The sequence below is a fragment of the Corylus avellana genome, chromosome 7, assembly GCF_965113065.1.
Source record: "Corylus avellana chromosome 7, dhCorAvel1.hap1.2, whole genome shotgun sequence".
NCBI classification, from domain to species: Eukaryota; Viridiplantae; Streptophyta; class Magnoliopsida; order Fagales; family Betulaceae; genus Corylus; species Corylus avellana.
This window is the reverse complement of record NC_142496.1, coordinates 24,676,942-24,699,957: the sequence shown is the minus strand read 5'-3', so window position 1 is coordinate 24,699,957 and position 23,016 is coordinate 24,676,942. Positions and strand designations below refer to the sequence as shown.

The 23,016-nt window shown below is 37.5% G+C and overlaps 1 protein-coding gene across 1 annotated transcript; it reads right to left on the bottom strand.

Moving 5' to 3' along the window:
- Window positions 1–4,573: 4,573 nt before the first annotated feature.
- On the bottom strand, window positions 4,574–22,558 carry LOC132183625 (uncharacterized). The gene is made up of 13 exons (XM_059596987.2): window positions 22,008–22,558; window positions 19,097–20,207; window positions 18,705–18,980; window positions 17,689–18,612; window positions 16,903–17,598; window positions 16,201–16,802; window positions 15,871–16,081; window positions 9,514–10,263; window positions 7,822–8,451; window positions 6,556–7,743; window positions 5,717–6,416; window positions 5,513–5,550; window positions 4,574–4,821 (listed from the first exon to the last, which is right to left on the bottom strand). The coding sequence occupies exons 1-11, from the start codon at window positions 22,556–22,558 to the stop codon at window positions 5,784–5,786; spliced, it is 7,572 nt and encodes a 2,523-aa protein (XP_059452970.2). The 3' UTR covers window positions 4,574–4,821; window positions 5,513–5,550; window positions 5,717–5,783.
- Between the last annotated feature and the right edge of the window lie 458 nt (window positions 22,559–23,016).

Sequence of the window (23,016 nt, the reverse complement as noted above, 5' to 3'; positions counted from 1 at the left end):
CAATTGTAAGAGACCCAAATGCGCGCATATAAAACATGTGTGTACAAAAGCAACCCTGAACCTCTATCATCCTTGCCTGATTGCCATTATGATACACAACAATCTTGGACCCCACCAGACCTAGGGTTCGTCTGATAAACGATTTCGTTTCGGTTTTGGTTCGAAACTGTAGCAAAAATTGATTGATGTAAAAAAAAGTAAAAATATTTTTTTAAAAATGAAATTTTGTTTTGTAATAATTTTTTTTATTTGAATAGTAATAAAAAAAATAAGGGTTAAATACCTCAAAACCCCCTAGGGTTTAGCAACTTTATTTTTTCCCCCCTAGGGTTTCACTTTTATCACAGGACCTCCCTGAGGTTTTGATAAAGACCAATTTAGTCCATCCGTTAGTTGACCGTTAAGACTGACACGTGGACCAATCAGATGTTGACACGTGGCACCTATGGGGGTGGCTCGGCCACCCCCTTTGGCCATGGGGGTGGCCTGGCCACCCCCATCTGGCCGGATGGGGGTGGCCGAAGCCACCCCTTTACCCACTGGGGGTGGCTCGGCCACCCCCATGGAGGCCTGGGGGTGGCCGAAACCACCCCCATGGAGCAAAGGGGGTGGCTTCGGCCACCCCCTTGGAGCCCAAGGGGGTGGCCAGGCCACCCCCATGGCCAAAGGGGGTGGCTTAGCCACCCCCAAATGGCCAAGGGGGTGGCTCGGCCACCCCCAACGTTTTCCGTTTCTTTTTTTAAAATACATTTTTTTTAATTTTTTTTTTAAAAAAATATATTTTTTTAAAAAAAATTAATATATGTGCCACGTGTCGACGTCTGATTGGTCCACGTGTCAGTCCTAACGGTCAACTAACGGTCAACTAACGGATGGACTAATTTGGTCACTTATCAAAACCACAGGGACCTCATGTGATAAAAATGAAACCCCAGGGGGAAAAAATAAAGTTGAAAAACCCTAGGGGGGTTTGGAGTATTTAACCCAAAAAATAATTAATGTGATGTAAAAAGTAAAAGAAGGTTAAAAAAGTGAGATGAATAGTGTTGTACCAAAATAATGACAAAACCGTTTATCAAACGGTGCCCTAATAGAGTCATTTCCTTTATCACAGTCTCTACATAAACATCCCATGAGCAAGAAAGAAAATAAGCTAAAATCAATAGTTTTATTTTGAATTTTTTTATTTTTTTTATTTTTTATTTTTTTATTTTTTTTATTGATTCGTAGGTCTAGGGCTACTTTGGAATGAAAAAAAGGACAATAAAAGGAAAGAAGTGTATCACTGTCGGTATTTCATATTTGGTTGGGTCCAAAAGCACATTCTGCTAATCTGGCAATGTAGCATCATTGGCACGTTTAATTATAAGCTTCACAACTCGAATGGACCACACATCTACAAAACTGGGCCAATTATTTTGTCCCCTGTTGTTTTTCCATTGCTCTCAAAGCTTTCTATTTTGACCCAAAAAACAATTCTTATACATCAAATAATTTGAAAAATCACGAAAGCGTCAACTTTAAGGAAGGAAAGGGAATTATGAAAGTTATGGATAACATTACTCAAAAGAGAGAAAAACAAAAAAAAAAAAAAAAAAAGTTGTGTTTGAACGGTTCAATTAGGTGAGGCCGAATTATAGAGAAAACTGTCCGAACAAGTGGAGCCGGACCAATAGTTTTATATTAACTTTTCACATCCTTTTGACTTTTATTCATCAATCCCTTAAATAAAAAGATCATGAAAGAGGGGAATTCTTTTGGTCAGCTACTAATGTTAGTCGTCCCATATGTGTGATTCATGATCGATAGGTCAGCAACTAAGCATAAACTGTCGGGAAAAGGGTGATGTATTTTCACACGTGGGACCCATTCATGGTATTATGACACATGCATAGTTTCGTTCCATAGTGAACACATGACGAATTCTAAATTACACCAAACTAAAGGTACCAAGAAAAAAAAAGAAAGAAAAAAAAAGAAAAGAAAATTCATGAACCATTTAGGGCATGTTTAAGATTGTGTTTGATAGGCCTAAAAATACTTTTAACACTAAAAAAGTCGGTTTGAAAAAAAAAGTATTCGTTTGGTAAAAAATTTAAAGCGGTTTTAGGTGTTCAAAAAGCCTAAAAATTACCAAAAAACACTTTTGACAAAAGCTTAAAAATGAAAATTTTACCCAAAAACGCTTTTTGACTTAAGAGCTTTATTTGTCAAATGCAATCTCAAACAGACACTTTCTCCTATGAGCTTTCTCTAAATTTTTCTTTTATAATTTTGAACTTTAAAGTGTGCAGTGTGCACCACATCTTAGAATTTGATTTTCAATATATAACTAGCGTTTTTCTTGAGTCGCTTGTGAATTTAAAAGTTCCTCTCCTTCACCTTAGATTGACCAATGGTCCAATGGCATCCCCTCAATCTTGTTTGAAGTGATTATACATATGCATGAAAATGCCTTTCAAGGTGAAATTTCTTGAAATATAGAATGTTGTCTGATATTATAGTTTTTACTATAATTTTTTCTTATAAATTAACTTGACAGTTCACTTAGTTAGCCACTAAACTATTAAATATAGTAACACTCTTAACAATTGTAATACTCTAAATATTCTCCTTAAAAATAACTAAATCAACGTATAATATGCACTTCCACGCATGTGTCCAGTGGCGGACCTACATTAGTCCTTGGGGGGTTTCGCCAACCCAAAATTTTTTAGTACTCTTACTTTTATACCGTGATTCCCTCCTTCAATTCATATGAGAAGTCTATGGCAAATTAGAAGAATTTTGTATTCCAAAGGAAAATTATCTTTTAAGATGATTTTATAGATATATAACTTTTATTATAGTACTTATGACTTAATTTTTATTTGAGCGGATACACGCCTAAAAAGACTATATATATTTATTTATTTAGGTAGGGTCGGGGCAAATTGGCATTACTATGGGTTAAAGACTAAATACCCCCTGAGGTTTAGTTGCTTTATTTTTTTCCTCTTAGGGTTTAATTTTTATTACAGGAGGTCCCTGTGGTTTTGATAATAGATCAAATTAGTTCTCTGTCAGTTGACTTAACGAAAGTCCACGTAGACCAATCAAATGTTGACACGTGGATAAATTGCCGGCATGGGTAGTGGCGCAGTGGCGGCGGCAGCGGCGGTGTGATGGATGGTTAATGTGAAAAGTAGATGAAGAGTTCTTTTAGGGTTTTAATTTGGTATGATCCGGTGTTTTGTTCTTATTTTGTTATCTTGTTCCAAACTGAGGTGTCAACCTCTTATTGGTAAGCACAAAAGTCTTGATTTGTGTCAAGACCTTATAGAAGTTATTCTCATTAGAGAGAGATTTAACAAAAATCATTAAGCGCATGTTTGAGATTGTGTTTGAGATGCCTAAAAATGCTTTTAACACTCAAAAAGCTCGTTTAAAGAAAAAAAAATATTTATTTGGTAAAAAAATTAAAAGCGTTTTTAAGGGTAAAAAAATCCAAAAAATGGCCAAAAAGCACTTTGGCAAAAGCTTAAAAATAAAGCTTTTGCCAAAAAGCTCTTTTTGACTTAAAAACTTTATTTCTCAAACACAATCCCAAACAGGCTTTAAGTGTCTCATCTCCGATTATGAAGTGTTAAAATACTAATTAAATGATTAAATTCACTAATCTTTATTATTAGTTTAAGCTTGATTTAACATGATATCAGAAGAAATATTATGAGATAAGTAGTAATTTAACATAGTATTAAAAGAAATGTCACGAGTTTGAACAATAGTTTTACAATATATCGATCTCATTTGTTGAGAAAAATTTTAAGTTTACATATGAAAGAAAGTGTGAAAATATTAATTAAATAATTAAGTTCACCGAGAGCATGATATGCAAGAGGATACTAGTAAAACCATAAGAACTTTCCTTGCCCCAAAATGTAACCATCATTTTGAGAAATAATAAAGGTAATTAAAATAACAACCTTACAATATAGAATGAGATCACTTGGGAGCTTATTCCTCTACCCTCTAGGAAGCACACATTTGTTACAAATGGGTATATACTATCAAACATCACCCTCTTGGGTATGTTCATGATCCCCTCAAGGCTTGATTGGTTGCTAAGGGCTACACTCAGACCTATGGTGTTGAGTATGATTATACATTTTCTCACGATCATGTGACAAAAATCTCTTATATATGTTCGCTTGTTGGTTTTTCTTGCCATCAAATCTTGATTGACTTCTTTATCAATTAGATGTGAAAAGAATGTCTTTCTTCATGGTGATCTACTTGTGGAGGTTTATATGGAGCACCTACTTGGGTTTGTTTCTCAGGAGAAGTGTCAAGGCAGTGTTTGCAAATTGAAGAAGGCTTTATATGGTCTCAAGCAATTACCGAGAGCATGGTTTGAAATTTTTTTTGAAGCAGTGATCTCCATCAGTGCCAGACAAATCGCTCAGTCTTTCAGTTACATATAATTGTGCCATGCCCCAAAAACCCAAAACGATATGATAGCGTACAACTATCAATACAACAAACTCTAAAATTGAAACGATACAACCAGAGCAACTAAAAATTCATCCACACAATGTCCAAAGTCCACATATCATTGGTATACATCAAAAGATCACATGCAATAACAATATATTCCAGCAAATTCTAAATCCCAAGCGAAACGAAAGGTCTCCAAGAACAACCATTTAAGTAAATCTAAAACATAAACATGTCCATCACTACTCCATAAACGAAAATATTGAGCAAAGCATCACGAACTCGCACCAAAAGACTCCAAATCCTCCAAAGTTTTGCTAGAAGAATCTCGATCTGCTATATTATCTGAAAAATGTTAATCAGATTTAATGAGTCACCTCAGTAATAGAATTGGTTAATCTAGGTGTGAGATCGAGCAGTGTATACTTACATACCCCTTATTTCATAAGATTTTTTTTTAAAAATTAGTAAATAACTTGAAATTATCATATCCAAATACATAAAACTCACCGCCCTGGCCAGGTCTTGGCATTCTATGTGGTCCTTTGAATTGGACCGATAAATATAATGCCCTTTGAATAAGAGCATTGACCTTCAAATCATGCCTAAATAATTAAATGTCCTTCGGATCAGACCAATAAAAATAATACTCTTCGAATCAAAGCATTGCCGTTCGAAATTATGTCTAATATCACTTGCACTTATCTTGGAGTGTTTCAAACATATATAATTCAAGGTGATATTCAAAATATTATACTCAACATGCATGTCAATACTAAAATTTACAACATCAAGCACAAATTAACAAGGTAATTTTTCAGTTTACCTCAAATCATGGTAAAATCTATATTCTTAAATAAATTCTCATATTTTCACCATATATATGTTTAACATATTCAAAAAAGTCATTAAAAAAAAAAAAAAAAACACATAATATAAAAATAATACAGTAAATTCCAGTAACTGTTAATTCTTTGTAAAACATCAAATTCAAGTATTTGAAAATAACCCAAATTAAACAATTCTAATTAATTACCTCATGCGCAAACACCAATATCCAAGAGTTTATTACTCCTATCAAAGTATGCAAACAATCAAACATTAGTACCTCTATAATTTAGCAGATCACAAAACCAAATTTCTCCTTAAAGAATATTCTAATTTGGTCCTATTCAAAAATGGTTTCAATGTATATATATAGGCAGTAAAAATGATGAGTTTATTGTAATAGATGACTTACGATAAGCGAATAAGCTGGAAGAGCACCCAAAGTAACAAAAGCAGAAGCCCCCAAAGTAGAGGAGACATTATTCTACGATCCTTTTGCCCTTGTCTTTAGGCTTGGGATCATCAGAGCTGCTGGTTGTATTGGGCTCAGCTGCTTTGTCCTCTTCGTTTGGCTTGGCCGTATTTTCTTGATGAATGAGATCCCAGGTTTGGCTTAACCGTCTTATTGTTTCCTTAAACTCCACCTCATCATTTTGGTACAAAAGACGGAACCCACACTTTTGCACTGTCAAGCCTAGGCAATCAATAGCAACTGAAGCCTCAATGAAACTGCTCTGCTGATTCAAACAGTTTAGAAACGACACGCGTGGTATAAAAGACAGCCAAATGAAACCACTTAGCTGCAACAACTTGAGATGATGATCTTTAGTGAGGCAATACTTATGCAGAGGTTCCAGACTACCAATATTTGTTTCCAAGTAACAAATAAGGTTGCAAGGAAGTAGTTGTGAATCCAGATTGTCAACAATGGTAGTCCCATCATCCTGGAGTGAGAAAGAAACACAGAGAGCAAGTCCCATCCAAGTAGAATCATTGTACAAATTTGAAGGTAGAGAAATTGTCAGCTGTGGCTCATCACTCTGATGGCTGAACCAGTCTAGAATGTCATTTGGAGGAAAACAAGAGTTATAGACAAGGCATCGATCAAAGTCCTGTAAAATAGAAATATTGTGTATGATGAGTGATCAAAGTGAAAGAAAGGGAGAGGAAATAATACCTTAATTTGTGGCAAATCAAATACTCATAACTCAATAATTTCTTAATTACCGAAAGGTTGCTTTGGTTACTTACTTGATTCTTAATATGCGGATGATCATTTTTGCTATTGTCTTTAAGCCTGGGATAAAGGTGAGAGTCCTCATCAGAGATGCTGGTTGTACTGGACTCAGCTGCTTTATCCTCCTGGTTTGACTTAACCATCTTTTCATTAGCAATAGTTGAATATTGATGATTAACATTCCAGGTTGTCGACAACGAGGCCGTGTAGTGTCTTATTGTTTCCTTAAACTCTATCTCTTCGTTCTGGTACAAAAGACGGAATCCACACTTGTGCACAGTCAAGCTTGGGAAATCGGTTGTAATTGAAGCCTCAACGAAGCTGCTCTGATTCAACCAGTTTGGAAACGACCCACGTGGTATATGAGAGAGCCAAATGAATCCACCTAGCCGTAACAACACGAGATTTTCTTTAGTAGGGCTATACACATGGGGGGAATCCAGACTACCAATATCGGTTTCCAACAGACAAATCAAGTTGCAAGGAAGTTGTGAATCCCGATTGTCAACAATTGTAGCCCCATCCTTCTGGAGTGAGAAAGAAACACAGAGTGCAAGTCCAATCCAACTAGGATCATCGTACAAATTTGGAGGAAGAGAGATTGTGAGTTGGGGCTCATCACTCCGATGGCTGAACCTCTCCATAATTTCATTTGGAGGAAAACAAGAGTTATAGACAAGGCATCCATCAAATTTGTTTGCCTCATTCTCATACTTGTTATACAAATGGGTCTTGAAGAGTATTTCCTTAAAAAACTCTTCATCATTTTGATACAAAAGATGGAGCCCACACTTGTGCACCGTCAAGCCTGCAGGGCAATTGCTAATTTCAGCCTCAATGGAACTACATCGATTCAACCACTTTGGAAACCACTCACGTGGTAAATAAACCAGCCATATGAATGCATCTAGATTTAACAAGCAAAGATCATCTTCGTTGAGGTAATAGCTATGGGGACACCCTACACCAAAAGTACCGTTTTCAGATGCAAACACAAAGCGACAATGAACTTGTGAATCCGGACTGCCAAAGAGGACTGAAAAAGAAGCAAACAGAGCAAGTCCTGTCCAAGTAGGATCATTGTAGAAATTTGGAGGAAGAGGGATTCCCACTTTAGGCCCATCACTTGGATGGCTGAACCAATCTAGAATTATTCCACTTTGAGGAAAACAAGAATTATAGAGAAGGTGTCGATGGAAGTCCTGCAAAACAGAAATATATAATTTTGTGTCTAATGAGTTAGAGTTAATATAAGTATTCTTTGCAGAGTTGATTCTTACGTCAATACAATTGTATGGAACCTTTGAAGGTCGTGCCGCCTCATCATCAGGGTTTTGCCTCTTGTTACTTTTTTCTTGATCAACCATAAATTGACGCGCGAAATCCGAATACTCAGAAATCAAGGCGTTGCATTGTTTTAGATTTTGCTCAAATTCTACCAGATCACGCTGGTACAAAAGACGAAGCCCACATTCCTTCACCATCACACCTGGCCAATCACTTAGAAATGAACCTTCAATGCGGCTGCATTGGCGCAACATATTCTTAAATGACTCCCCCGGTACGTAGGATATCCAAATGAATTCACCTACATTAACTAACCACGTGATTTCTGCTTTACTAGTTACGCAACTAAGGCTTAATTCATCATCCATACCAGCAACAGTCCTTCGGAATTGACAATATAGGAATTGCGGAATTTCTGAAACCATATTCTCAAGGATGGTTTCTCGATCCCCACCAATTGAAAAACAAACACATAGAGCGACTCCCATCCAATTGTTATCATTGTACAAATTTGGTGGTATCTCAATTGCCACCGAATGCCCACCACTCTGATGAGTGAACCACTCTTGGGTTTCTTTATTTGGAGGGAAGCAATTATTATATAACAAGAGCGGATTAAAGTCCTGTAACATAGAAATACAGCATCCAATCAGAGAGAGAGAGAGAGAGAGAGAGAGAAAGAGAGAAACATGATTGTGGGAAAATGATAGTACATCGAGAGTATCAAGTAATTAATGGCCAAGATCTCTCTAAAAATATATTGGATAGGATTTTCTACTAAAGAATATTCAGTTAATTTATGGCTAGAATTTCTTCTTAGAAATCATAAAGTCACAAATAGGACACATGTCCACTAACTAAAAATAATAATAAAATATTATTTTAGATTTAAATTAAAATAAAAAAATAAAATTCTAAAATATTAAGGGGTGGTTCGGCGCTTCGGTCACCCCCAAGGGCAAATCTAAAAAAAAAAAAATTCTGTTTGGCCCTTGGGGGAGGCTTCAGCCACCCCAGACAGCCGGTTTGGGGTGGCCGAACCCACCCCAGCCCCCAACTGGGGTGGTCTGGTCACCCCCAATGAGGTGGCCAACCACCCCTTAATATTTTATAATTTTGTTTTTTATTTTATTTAAACCTAAAATAATATTTTAATATTATTTAAGTTAGTTGACAAGTGTCCTATTTGTGGTTTTAGAATTTTGAAGAAGAAATTCTAGCTATGAACGGGATATTTTTCAGTCCATTTTGAATTGGAGAGGATCCTATATTGAGGTTATAAATGGAATATATGTCTCATTAATAAAAAAATAAAAAATATTATATATATTTTAAAAATAATTAAAAAAGAAAACAATATAAATTAAAAGAAAATAATGAAATATTAAGGCCAGTTAGAGCTGGGTGGCTTCGGCCACCCCATGGCCCTTGGGGGTGAATCAGCCACTCCCAAGTGCCAAATCATTTTTTTTTTTTTTTTTATTTGACTCTTGGGAGTGGCTAGAATACTTTATTAGGGCCAATTTTTTATTTTTTATTTTTTATTTTTGGCCTTTAAGAATGGCTGGACCACCTCTCATGGCCATGAAACCACCCCAACTTTAACTGGGGTGGTTAGCCGGTCCAAAAAGGACTGGATAGGATCCGGATACATGAGGACTGTCAGTTATCAGAATTATTGTTACCAGTGGGCCCGTTTTGTACAATGGCTTGGGAGTTCCGAGTTGTTCGACACTAGAATGCTCCGGATGAAAGGGCTGAATGCGAACCCTTCTTCGTGTTCGAGGGCGTGGGTCCTCCTCATAAGAGCTGTCAGGTCTTGGGACGTTCTCATGATACATGGGCAACATTTTATAGACCGTTGGCTCATTCTTCTGGGAAGAGTTACGGATGAGATGCATATAGTCAGCATACGAGGTCACGAGTTGTACAATTGTACGAGTAAACTCGTCGAAATTGTGCCGGTATACAAGATTGACCCCACACTTGACAGCTGAAGACACATCTGGAGTATCACTTACAAACGAGAATTTAGCCCAACTCATTTGATTCCAAACATGTTTCCCTATACAGTTCCCACTCGGTGTGAATGACAACCACAGGAATGCACGTTGGTATAACGAAATTAATACCTTGTCTTCACTGATGCTATAGGATGTTGATATCGGCTCCATACCACCAATGTCGGTTTGCACTTCACAAATGACGCGATGAGGAAGAAATCCTGATTCCAATAAGTTCCTGCGAACGGCAGTTGGATGCTTGTGAAATGGGAAAACAGCACAAACTGCAAATCCCATCCAATTTCTATCACTGAACAAATTTTGTGGTATGCCAGTTGTCACCGAGTTCCCCTTATTCTGAGTGCAGAACCACTTTGGGATTTCCCTTTCAGGAAAGCAGTGATTATAAATACAGCGGTGGTTGCAGTGGTCCTGTAAAACAAAATGTATGAACAAGAAGTTGTCAGATTCTCCTTTAATTTGATATCCAACTTCATTAATTTTATCGTTAAAAGATCGAAGGATCAAAACAAGTAGAACAATTGTTTTTCGTAGTTGTTGAAGTTGAAGTGACTAAAGGCCTGTTTGAAATTATGTTTGAGGGATCTAAAAGTACGTTTAATACTCAAAAAGTGAAGGATAAAATACTAGTTTACAAACTAGTTACCTTTCTATTTCTCTCTCTCTCTCTCTCTCTCTCTTTTATTACTAAAGACAAAGAATAAATTAGACTAGAGAAGAGTGGAGGAAGTCTTCTTCGTATTTCACTTATATATTGAAAATACATCTTACGAAGCCTATAAATAGAGGCATTCAAAGACTAACTTACAAGGCTTTTACTTCTCCTTATTTAATGTATTAAATAACAAAAACTTATCTCTAACTTAAGACTTCAGTTGAGAATTAAATAAACACATGAGTTTAGAAAAATTAAAGTCTCTTATTAATTAAAAGAACTTAATAACTTCTACCATTTAGAAAAAACCTCTCTTGCGTTTTGATTTGTTTAGTTTCCAACACGCCCCCTCAAATCAAAACCTCCTCATGCCAAGCATGTCTCTTAGCCTCATGAAAATTGCACCTGATAATGGCTTAGTAAATATATCTGCTACTTGTTCAGTGGTGTGACAATACTGAAGCTCTATTGTCTTCTGCTTGACATGGTCTCTAAGAAAGTGGAACCTAGTGTCAATGTGTTTACTCCTCCCATGTTGCACTGGATTCTTTGCTAACTTTATAGCTGATTGGTTATCCACATAAATCACAGTCGGTTCTTCTTGTGGATGTTCCAGTTCCTTCAAGAGATTCCTTAGCCATATAGCTTCACAAACAGTAGACGAAGCCGCCACATACTCCGCCTCACAGGTAGACAAGGCTACAATTCCTTGTTTCTTGGATGTCCAAGAAAATGCTGTAGAACTAAGATAGAACACATACCCAGTAGTACTTTTCCTTTCATCTTGGTCACATCCCCAATCACTATCTGAATAACCAACTAATTTCGCTTCATCACCATAAGCATAGAATAAACCAAGATTCAGAGTGCCTTTGATGTACCTTAGAATCCTTTTTGCAGCTAACCAATGAGTCTCCATTGGTGTCTCCATGTATCGACTCACAAGTCCAACTCCATAGACAATATCTGGCCTTGTGATCGTCAAGTACCTCAGACTTCCAACCAAACTCTTGTAAAGAGTTGGTTCAATAACTCGACCATCTCCTTCTTTTGACAGCTTTATGCTTGTTTCAACTGGGGTATTCACAGAGTTGCAGCTATCCATCTTGAATTTCTCTAAAATCTCCCCCATGTACTTCTTTTGGGATATGAAAATTCCATCATGTTGTTGCTTCACTTCAATACCAAGGAAATAGGACATCAACCCGTTGTCTGTCATCTCAAACTCCTTAAACATTGATTGCTTGAATTCCTTGAACATTTCACCATGATTTCCTGTATATAACAGATCATCAACATATAGGCAAATGATTAGAAATTCACCACGATGGTTTTTCTTCATATAAACAGCATGCTCATATGGACATTTAGTGAAGCCGTTCTGATGAAGGTAATTATCAATGCGTGCGTTCCAAGCTCTTGGTGCCTGCTTTAAGCCATATAACGCCTTCTTAAGACGGTACACCTTGCTTTCTTCTCCTTCCATTATAAAGCCTTCCGGTTGTTGTACATACACCTCTTCTTCAAGGATGCCATTAAGAAAGGCTGACTTGACATCAAGTTGGTATATCTTCCAATTGTGATGAGCCGCAAGTGCGATCAATAATCTCACTGTGTCAAGTCTCGCAACTGGTGCAAAGACCTCTTCATAGTCGATGCCATACTTTTGTTTGTAGCCTTTAGCTACAAGTCTTGCCTTGTATCGAGAAACTTCACCTTCTGCAATGCGTTTGATCTTATACACCCACTTGACACCAATAGCCTTATGGTTCGATGAGAGTGTTGTCAACTCCCAAGTGTCATTCTTTTGAATAGCATGTATCTCCTCCTCCATTGCGGATCTCCAACAATCTTCTTCAACGGCTTCTTGAAAGGTAAGAGGCTCATGATCAGCATATAGGCAAAAAAGATTAGTCTCTCCATCTTCTGTTTGCTCATAGATTTCCCTGAGACTTCTCATCTTACTTTGATTTGTGGAGGATCTGCTGCTGCTACCTCCCATAGAAGATGTAGAGTCTCTCTGTGCTACGGATGGTGTGGTAGGCTGAGAAGATGGTGGGGTACTTGGTGGAGCTTCTGTTGAAAGCTCTTCAGGCTCCTCTAACACTTGTTGTTCTTTGGCCTTCTCTTCATCGCTCCAGCTCCACACACTTTCTTCATCAAAGATAATGTCTCTACTAACCACTAATTTCTTTGTTAGTGGGTTGTAGAGCTTGTATGCTTTCGACTCTTCGCTATATCCGAGAAAGATACATTTTTCACCACGATCATCAAGCTTCTTCCTCTTGGATTCGGGAACTTGAGAATATGCAACACATCCAAAGATTCTTAGGTGTGCAACACTTGGCTTGTGGCCGCTCCATGCCTCTTGAGGTGTCATATTCTTGACACTTTTGGTAGGACATCGGTTGAGTAGATAAGATGAGCAAGCTACAGCTTCTGCCCAGAATTGTTTTGGCAGCCCTTTCTCCTTGAGCATAGTTCTGGTCATATTAAGAATGGTACGGTTCTTTCTTTCGGCAATCCCGTTTTGCTGTGGTGTGTAAGCAGCAGTCAACTGATGCCTTATGCCTTGTTCCCTGCAATACTTATCAAATTCTTTTGAGGTGTATTCTCCACCTCGGTCAGAACGAAGAGTTACAAGCTTATGACCGCTTTGATTTTCAACAAGGGCTTTGAAGTTCTTGAATACAATAAAGGCAGCTGATTTTTCTTTAAGAAAATAAACCCAAAGTTTTCTGCTATAGTCATCGATGAAGGTAATAAAGTATCTATTACCTCCTAAGGACATGGGCTGTATTGGTCCACATATGTCGGTATGAACCAGTTGCAATGGTGATGTTGCTCTCCAAGATTTGCTGCTGGGAAAAGGAAGTCGTGCCTGCTTGCCAAGTATACATCCTTCACAAACGTTGCTCGGTGGCTCGATCACTGGTAACCCATGCACCATGCCAAATGAAGATAATAGCTTTAGGCCGCTGAAATGTAGATGGCCAAAGCGAAGATGCCACTTCCATGACTCACTTTCCTTGAGTCCATAGAAGCACTTCTTAGACTTTGTGTTAAGATGTAACGGGAACATGCGATTATTGGTCATTAGAACACGAGCCACAATTCCTCCACGTGTATCTCTCAAAATGAGAGAGTAGTTCTCCATATGTATGGTGTACCCCTTCTCGAGCAACTGCCCAATGCTAAGAATATTGCTTTTCATGTTAGGCACATAATAAACATCAGAAATGAACCCCTTCTTACCATCATTTTGATAGATTTTTATTTTCCCTTTGCCCTCAACTGAGAGTTTGGTGGAGTCTCCCAAGTTCACTTTTCCACGAACTCCTTCTGTGAGTTCAACGAACAGATCTTTCTTCCCACACATATGATTGCTTGCGCCAGAATCGAGGTACCAAACCTCATCTTGTGAATCTGAAACATCATGAGCGAGAAGTAAAATAGAATCGCTACAAACCTCATGTGTTGCTTCTGCAACATTTGCTTGTTCATCATCTTTGTGCCAACAATCCGAGGCATAGTGTCCAAACTTCTTGCAGTTGTAGCATTGGATATTCTTGAAGTTTCCACGTCCATATGTGGATCTTCCTCTTCCTCGATAGCCTCCTCGTCCTCGACCTCTGAAACTTTGAATCTCCTGTTGACTTTGATGTGGTTGTTGGAAAATACTACGCCCCCGGCCTCTACCACGACCACGATAGGAGCTGATTTTGCGTTGATCATTTAGAGTCAGTTTTGACTCTAGTGCTTGTTCTAATACACTAGAACTAGCATTCTTCTGCATCCTTTGCTCATGTACTTGTAATGAACCCAACAACTCCTCAATTGTTAGCTTCTCCAAGTCCTTAGACTCTTCGATAGCTACAACTACATGTTCAAATTTAGAGGAAAGGGATCGAAGTACCTTTTCAACAACTCGGATGTCATCGACCTTCTCATTGTTTCTTTTCAAACCATTCACAATTACCAGTAATCGTGAAAAATAATCGGACACCGATTCTCCATCCTTCATGTGAAGAGCCTCGAACTCGCCCCGTAATGATTGGAGACGGACCCTTTTCACCCGTTCGTCTCCTTTGAAGATGGAAGCTAGAATCTCCCATGCTTGTTTACTTGTCATTGCTTCGGCAACTTTCTCGAAGGTAGACTCGTCCAATGCTTGATAGAGTAGAAACAAGGCCTTTTTATCCTTCTTCCTTTGCTCCTTAAGAGTCTTCTTCTCATCTGCTGTGTATTCAGCTTCCTCCTCCTTAGTGGGTTCTGTAAATCCGTCAGTAATGACTTCCCACAGATCTTGAAACCCAAACAGGGCTCTCATTTGGATAGACCATGACCCATAGTTATCTTTTGATAATCTAGGGATTTGTTGTTGGACTATGTTGGAACCCATTTCTAGAAAGGACAAAATGGGAATTGGCACAACTGGTCTCTGATACCAATTTGAAGGATAAAATACTAGTTTACAAACTAGTTACCTTTCTATTTCTCTCTCTCTCTCTCTCTCTCTCTTTTATTACTAAAGACAAAGAATAAATTAGACTAGAGAAGAGTGGAGGAAGTCTTCTTCGTATTTCACTTATATATTGAAAATACATCTTACGAAGCCTATAAATAGAGGCATTCAAAGACTAACTTACAAGGCTTTTACTTCTCCTTATTTAATGTATTAAATAACAAAAACTTATCTCTAACTTAAGACTTCAGTTGAGAATTAAATAAACACATGAGTTTAGAAAAATTAAAGTCTCTTATTAATTAAAAGAACTTAATAACTTCTACCATTTAGAAAAAACCTCTCTTGCGTTTTGATTTGTTTAGTTTCCAACAAAAAGTTCGTTTAAAGAAAAAAGTAGTCATTTGGTAAAAAAATTAAAAGCACTTTTAAGGATTCAAAAAGCCTAAATATAGCCAAAACACACTTTTGGCAAAAGCTAAAAAATAAAGTTTTTGCCAAAAAATGCTTTTTAACTTAAAAATTGTATTTCTCAAACGCAATCTCAAACAGATTCTAAAGAAATTCATTTAAATAATAAAGGTAAAGCCATGCACTTTCTCATAGTAAGTAATGACTAAAGATGATTCTACATGAACTACTCAATAATAGGAATTGAAATTTCATTAAAAAACACACACGCACACAAGGCCGCTCAACCCCAGGTGCATGTACAGAAGAATATATAAAAGATAAACAGTACCTAACTAAATAATTAAGGAGGAAATATCAAGAAAAAGCATGAAAATTAAGCACATTAGCAAAGTCTAAAAGCAGTTGTCTAGGTAAAAAGTATTGAACAAAAATACTTTAGTTTCACCGACGATTGTGTGTGTGAGAGAGAGGGGGAGAGAGAGACCTGCACATATCTTTTAAACCAAGTGTGAAGCATCCTTTTTGTCTCTTCGGTTCCGCTATGCCCATCCCTAAATGGTATGCCTAAAGAAATTTTAGAAGTGCCTGCAGCCTCAAATTCTTGATTTGGAAATGTTTCTGGTGAAGTGCAATCCTCCTCTTCTTCTACATTTTCAATACTACTTGGTAGAAGCTGTAGCGTGGATTGAGGCCACCTGCGCGCAGGTATCAAAAAATATACTTATAATTCAATTTAGAAATTTTATATATATATGATGCAGTTGTCAGAGTCAGGTATGATAACAAAATGGTTTCCGGTGAACATTATTTAAACCTTTGTGATGCGAAATTGCAACGAAAATCTTCTCCATGCTTACACCCTTGCAACATTGCCACTTGATCTAAAAGATTTCCGTAAATAGAATCGTGGTAGGCATCCGGACACCCTACGAGGCACTCCACTAATGTTTGCACAAACTCATCAACGTCTTCCTCGTACACAGCACGAATTCCACACATTGTAATGTCCACACTTGGGTTATTGCTCTGAAATGAAGCCCAAATTTTACTATACCCATTCAACTTAAACGTCACCCGTGGCATAAAACACATCAAAAGTCGATGTGACCCAACAAAAAGGTCTCTAGAGAGCGCAAAGCCCATGCCAATTCCGACAAGATCACCACCTAAAACATCAGAAAACGTTACAAAAATCATTGAATCATCTTGATTGTCACCGGAACAAGCTGGTTGCTTGGGGAGTGTACACAAAGCAAATACAGTGAATCCCAGCCATCTCGTATTATCATTCAAATTTGAAGGCAGCTCCATTTTGATGGCACTAGATACATTTTGATAATTGAACCAGCGGGGGGGAGCCGCCATCTTAACCTGAGGAAAAATATATTCATAGCAGTGGTATCGTGCAGGGTCTCCCTGTAAAATATACAAATAAATATATATAGTGTTCAGTGAGTGAGAGAGAAAAATAGATACATAAATTATGGTTTTCAATGAATAAATATAGGGGAAAGACCTGATACAATAGTGAAAGCAATGACTTGAGTTGTCTGTTAAGCCTGGGGCTCGAGTAACTTTGGCCACTGGGTTGTCTTTTTTTCCCGGAGTTTAAGTCAGTTTGGCCGCTGGACAGACTGGGTTCCGGTTCATCGACATTGCTTGGGGAAGGGTTCATTGGATATTCTATGGATTCCTGACGTGGACGGAGGTGTTCAGGGCTCCCCGAAGTTTCTTCGGTTAAATTTTGTACAAACTCTACCATATCTTCCTCGTATACTAAACGCGCACCACACTTTTGAATCTCCACATCTGAGCTGCTGATTGTAATTGAAGGGCTAATGCAGCCGCGTTCATCTAAATGGTCCCTAAACCTTGCATTTGATACATATAGCCGAAGTCCATATGAAAGGGCATATAGTTTGTCTTTAGGGACATTAATAATGATTAGGGGATAATCTTGAAGACCTCCATCGTTGTCCAAGTGATATATGAACTCATGAAAACTTTTTGAGTCGTGACCACGAGGAACAATATTCTTCACTTTAAAAACAATAAACAACGCTATTCCTCTCCAACTGCTATAATTTTCATCTTGACGATCAGGTAGCCGGATTGGTACAGATGACCCTGACTTATTCTGGTGGGTGAACCATTTTGGAATTTCAGTTTGAGGTGAAACGCTATACATTCCATCCACTTGACGAATTTGACCCTGCAAAATATTACAAGGAAAAAGGTAAAAGGATGTTCGATGTGTGTGTATGTGTATGGGAGAGAGAGAGGGAGAGAGAGAGAGAGAGACCTCCATGTATCTCTGCAACAATGGCTTGAAGTGTATATCTCGCAGAGAAAGCTCACGACCTTTGCTTTCTTCATCAATATCATCAGCCGAGTTGAGGCAGTTAATAAACGTCAATCCTGGTTCACCTGAAGTCCACACTATGATTTGATTTGAATAATTTATCAGTGAAGTGCAATGTCGTGCCATTACAGATTGTGTACTTAATGGAATATTTGCTAACGATTCAAGCCTGCTACAATTGTCCAAGTAAAGAACTTTAAGCTTAGGAAGCTGAGAAATGCTTTCAGGCAAGCATGTAAGATGGTTTTTGCTCAAATTTAGAGACTGCAGTGAAGATAAGCAACTAATATCATCAGGGAGAGCTCCGTCCCCCATATTGCAGTCACTTAGATCCAGAGATACTAATGAGCCTAAACCTGATAGAGACTTGATCAACAATGAATTGGGCTCTGGTTGAACCTTGAATGCGGATAGAATGAGAGTTTGAAGAGATGTCAAACTACAAATGACATTCGGAAAACTCGAAAAGTTGTTGCAGTCTTGAAGATTCAATAAAGACAGGCCAGTTAGATGCACAATTGACAATGGCAGTTCCCCTATGGCAGTCCTGTCCAAATAAAGCTCCCACAAACTTGTCATATTTTGTCCAATCTTTGGAAACTTTTTGAGGCGTGAACAACCAGATAAGACCAAAGTATTAAGAGATTCCAAGTTGATTTCGGGTGGAAGTCTATCAAGACATTTGCAATCTTTCAGATTTAATCGAGTAATCCGTTTATGAACTCCAATAGACGGGTGAACCTCTTCCAATCTTGTGCAACCTTGAAAAATCGCCCTCTTAAGATCTGAAAGTCTAGTGAAGTCAGGAGTCTTGATTAAGTTTTGCGAGTCACGAAGGTTGATGACTTTTAGCTTGCCTAAGTTCTGTGACAAAAGAATGAAAAAATATGTAGCAAATTAAGCAGTCAAGAACTTAATCTAAAAAACAAATGCACTTGCATGAGTAAAAGTCTTACACTAAATTCCTCGGGCAGTTGCTCAATGAGGCTGCCAGGCATAATGAGTTCAACAAGTTTGTTTGGTTGAAAACTCCTTGGCATTGACTTCAAAGGATACTCATGCCATTCCAGCAAATGTAACTCATTAGAAAGATAATTGAGGCCTTGAGGAAGGTGCGCAGTACAAATTCTAAGTAATCTTAGGTTCTTCATCTTTGAGAAGGCGTCCGCATTCAAGCGTACTTGCTTATGTGCTGGTGCATTTAGCAGTATGCCTTCAACTGAATCTGTTCCCTGAAAACCAAGAACAGTTGAACAAGTATTTGGAAAGATATAGCAAAAATTTTCAAAAATTGTACCAAGATGTACTTCTCTTAGTTCATGTCTATATATAATACTATTACACTTACTTTACCATTGTTTAATACTTCAAGGACATCCTCTTCAAGCCACAATCTACTGCGCTTTTCGGGTCTTTCCATGCATTCCTCAATGACAATTTCCCAACCCATTTGTTGTAGTAAATTATGTATCCACAATTTTCCTCCAAAAGCAGTAATGAGAGATTTATCAATAAGAGCCTTTATGTCAATCTCTGGGATGCACTTACCAGGATCTTCTAGTATATCTGATATTCGATCTTTGTCTTCCCCATTCAAGAAACACGCAACGTCTAAAAATAGTTTTTTCTTTGGAGTACTCAATCTATTGTAACTCATTCTAAGTACTTTTTGAATATTTCTCTCGTCTTTGGGAAGTTCAGGACTTTTTCTTACTCTTTCCAGTTCAGCTTCCCATTGATCTATATTTGTTATACCATACATGGAGGAACCCAAAATTTTAAGAGCTAGAGGGTGGCCGTCAACATATCTTACAAAACCATTGCATATATCCAATAAATCTTCTCCACAAGGGGGTTCGTCGAAGGCTTGTCGAATAAAGAGCTGCAAAGCATCATATGCACTCAGTTTTTTAGCCTTATATACATTTTTCTCTCCACATCTCTTCTCCAACAGGCCCTTATCTTCAGTAGTTAAGATGATTCTACTCCCTGGGCCAAACCAATCACGGTGCCCTGCTAATGTTTCCAGCCTTTTTTCATCTACATCGTCAACAACAATAATTACCCTTTTCTTACTCAGCCTACGACTTGTTATGTTGATTGCCTTAAGCTCATCCCATCTTGGTATTTCACTTTTCAACTTCATATCCCGAAGGAGTTGATCTTGTGAATCATTTAAATCACGCCCTTTGACATCTCTGAGAAAACTGCTAGCTTCAAATTGATGATGGATCATTCCAAAAACAGCTTCTGCAAGAGTTGTCTTGCCTATTCCACTCATCCCACATATCCCTATAAATCGAACATCATCCTTCGGCTCCATTTCAATATACCCATTTACAATTTCCTCAACACGAGACTTTATTCCAACGTATTTTTCCTTATAAACACTTTCGGTTGTACCATTCAACTCACTAGATACCTTTTCAACAAAGTTGCGGATGAACTCTGACTCAGGCCTGTGAGATAGATTGAACCAAAATCTTTTCGTGAGTCAACGCAGGCAAAGGCAAACCAAAAGGAGATATGCAAGTGTTGTTATTTTGCTTGTTCATCTTAAGAAAGGAAGCTCTACAATTCAAAATGATGACACGATTGAGCTTGAGTTGCTTGGTGAAATCCGAGGATGCATCTAAAAATGAATTATCTAAAAATGAATCAAATCTAGAGAGAAGACAAACAAAACCAAAAATGAAACACAAAGAAACAGAAAAATGTTAAGCATACTGCATCTCCTGATGATCCTCTAGCCACTATCAAGAAGAAGCAACAAGAAGTGCACAAGTATCCTAATGATCCTACTGCTCCCACAACAGATGTTTCAGCAACACATCACGAGTGCGCTCAAGTGCACTCTTCAGAGAGATCCACTAGCAACGACTAGTAGTAACGGTTACTTGCCATCTTGGGTTGGCTCGAGCCCAGTCACGATCCACCATGAGACATCTACTCCTACTGCAACTCCTCTTATTTCTCTTCTATCATTGAATGCAAACATAATGTAATTTGGTTGCATTCAATCACATCTCATGTGATTATTTCTAATTAGACCTCTCGTGTGTATTAAGTCTTTTATTGTATTGATTTACTTAGATAGTTATCCCAACTTATCTTGTTAAGTTTGATAATTGATTGTACTTGTAACCCTTTTCTTTTCTTTTTTTTCTTTTTTTTTTTATCAAACTACACCTCAAATCTCTCCTCCTTCTTCGTCAACCTGTTTGCCATTGGCAATTTCCACAACCCTTTCGGCACCAACCTTCTCTCCACCAACACTTTCCCAATTCAATGGAAAGCTTGAAGGTCCAAACTACCTTGGTTGGACAAAACCATTATCCCTATCTTTGCACACTCACGATCTGGTAGGCATTGTTGATGGAACTGAATCGTGCCCTCCAAAATTCCTCAAAGATGACATTCGAGCTTGGTAAATCGAACATTTGATTGTAGATAGATCTAAAAAACCAGCTATTCTTATCCACAACAATTTTGCCTCCTATAAATATCCCACCCTTTCGCCCCTCAGCCAGTTTGCTCAGTGAAACCGTTGTGTGAGTGTGTGAGGATGTTTTGGTGGAAGAGATGTGGTTTTTGGTGGTTTTGCTTTCAATGAGGTAACCTTCTTACCTAAACTCATTCTTTATCTTGTTGTTATGATGTTTAGGTGTCTTTCACAGCTTAAATTGTAGGTTATACACATGTACTTACTTAATATAGTGATGTAAGACTCTTGATTTTAGATTTCAATCAAATAAAAATCATAATTCTAAACATTAAAAAAAATAAAAAAAATAAAATACAAAGCAAAATAATGCTAAAGGAACGATCTTCTATTAGCCCACTAAAAATCCACCAAATTTTGAAGTTGCAATTTTTATTAAAGAAAAGACATACAACAATAGCAAAAAAAAAAAGAAAAAAAAAAAACTTATGAACCTGCAAATAAGTAAATGTCCAATTTGCAGAGAAATACACTAACCTGAAAGAATGATAGCAGAAACATAAGTGAGAGAAAGAGAGAGGCATGGAGAGGGAAAGAGAGAGAGGGAGATGTGGTATTTAATAATGACAACTTTAAATCTTGAAATTTGAACTAGTGACAACTTTTTTCTTAATTAAGCAATAATATATATTTAGTGCTACTTGTAAAACTCCAAATAAATATAGATTTAGAGTACTAATGAGTCTATTTTGCACTCAGAAAAAGAAAAAGGAAAAAAAAAAAAAAAAATCAGTAGAAGAAGATCGGTAAATCTTACTCATCATTTAAATGGTGTCCGCTGAGGTCGGCCACTCTTCTCAAAGCACTTCTCCACCTTTGCACCTTCTCTATCTTCTCCTTGGAACGTTCGTCATGATTAGCAAAGACATCTTCCTTCTCTATCTTCTCCTTGGAACGTTTGTCATGTTTAGCAAAGGCAGCTTCAAAAGTACCCTTCAGAGGCCGCACGTCATGAATAGGATCCACATGATAGAAAATGGGAAAAACTCTCATCCTTCCCGCGTCCATGCATTCAACGATCTTTGCAAGTTCTTCTAAGCACCAAGTGGAAGATGCATAATTTTCTGACAAAATAACAACTGCCATTCTCGATTTCTTGATTGCATTTAAGAGTTCCAAAATGGGTTTTCCTGCATCAAGTCCTTCCGTGTCCCTAAAGGTTACAATCTCTTTATCTCTCAAAGCGGTATAGAGATGGTCGGTAAAATTATTGCGGATGTCACCCCTGAAACTGAGGAAAACATCGTATACCCACAGGGATTCAGGAGGTGATGGGGCAGTTTGAGTATTGGTAGTGGAATTAGCCATGGGACACTTGGAAAAGCTTCTTAGAGATAAGACTCTAAGACATTATTATACAATGTCATGAGCAGAAAGAAGCAAGCATTCTGCAGCTAAATGGGTGAAGGAGAATTAAGGCGTAAAGGCGTCATCGGGAATCACAAAAAAAAAAAAAAAAAAAAAAATGTCAAACAAACTTTTTTCTTTTGCTGTCATAACATTAAGACTTTTAAATGGGGATGAAAATGCAAATACGAATATGTTTACTTTGCATATGCGAAAAAAAAATGAGGATTATAATTTTTGATATACGCATTTGCATTTGCATGTATAATTATTATTATCTACATCGACAAAGTTATTATGATTAATAAATACGGTTATTATTAACTAGCATATGAGCGGTAATAAGCCTTTGGAATCTTAAAGTTGTAATTCTTTACCTCCCGTAAATACAAAAAGACATTATTTATGATTTGAAAAAG

Coding starts and splice junctions, on each gene's coding strand:
- LOC132183625 (XM_059596987.2), bottom strand. CDS start 22,558: ATGGCTAATTCCACTACCAATACTCAAACTGCCCCATCACCTCCTGAA. Junction 20,208..22,007: donor GGACACCATTTAAATGATGA/GTAAGATTTACC, acceptor TCTATCTCACAG/GCCTGAGTCAGAGTTCATCC. Junction 18,981..19,096: donor AAGTATTAAACAATGGTAAA/GTAAGTGTAATA, acceptor CTTGGTTTTCAG/GGAACAGATTCAGTTGAAGG.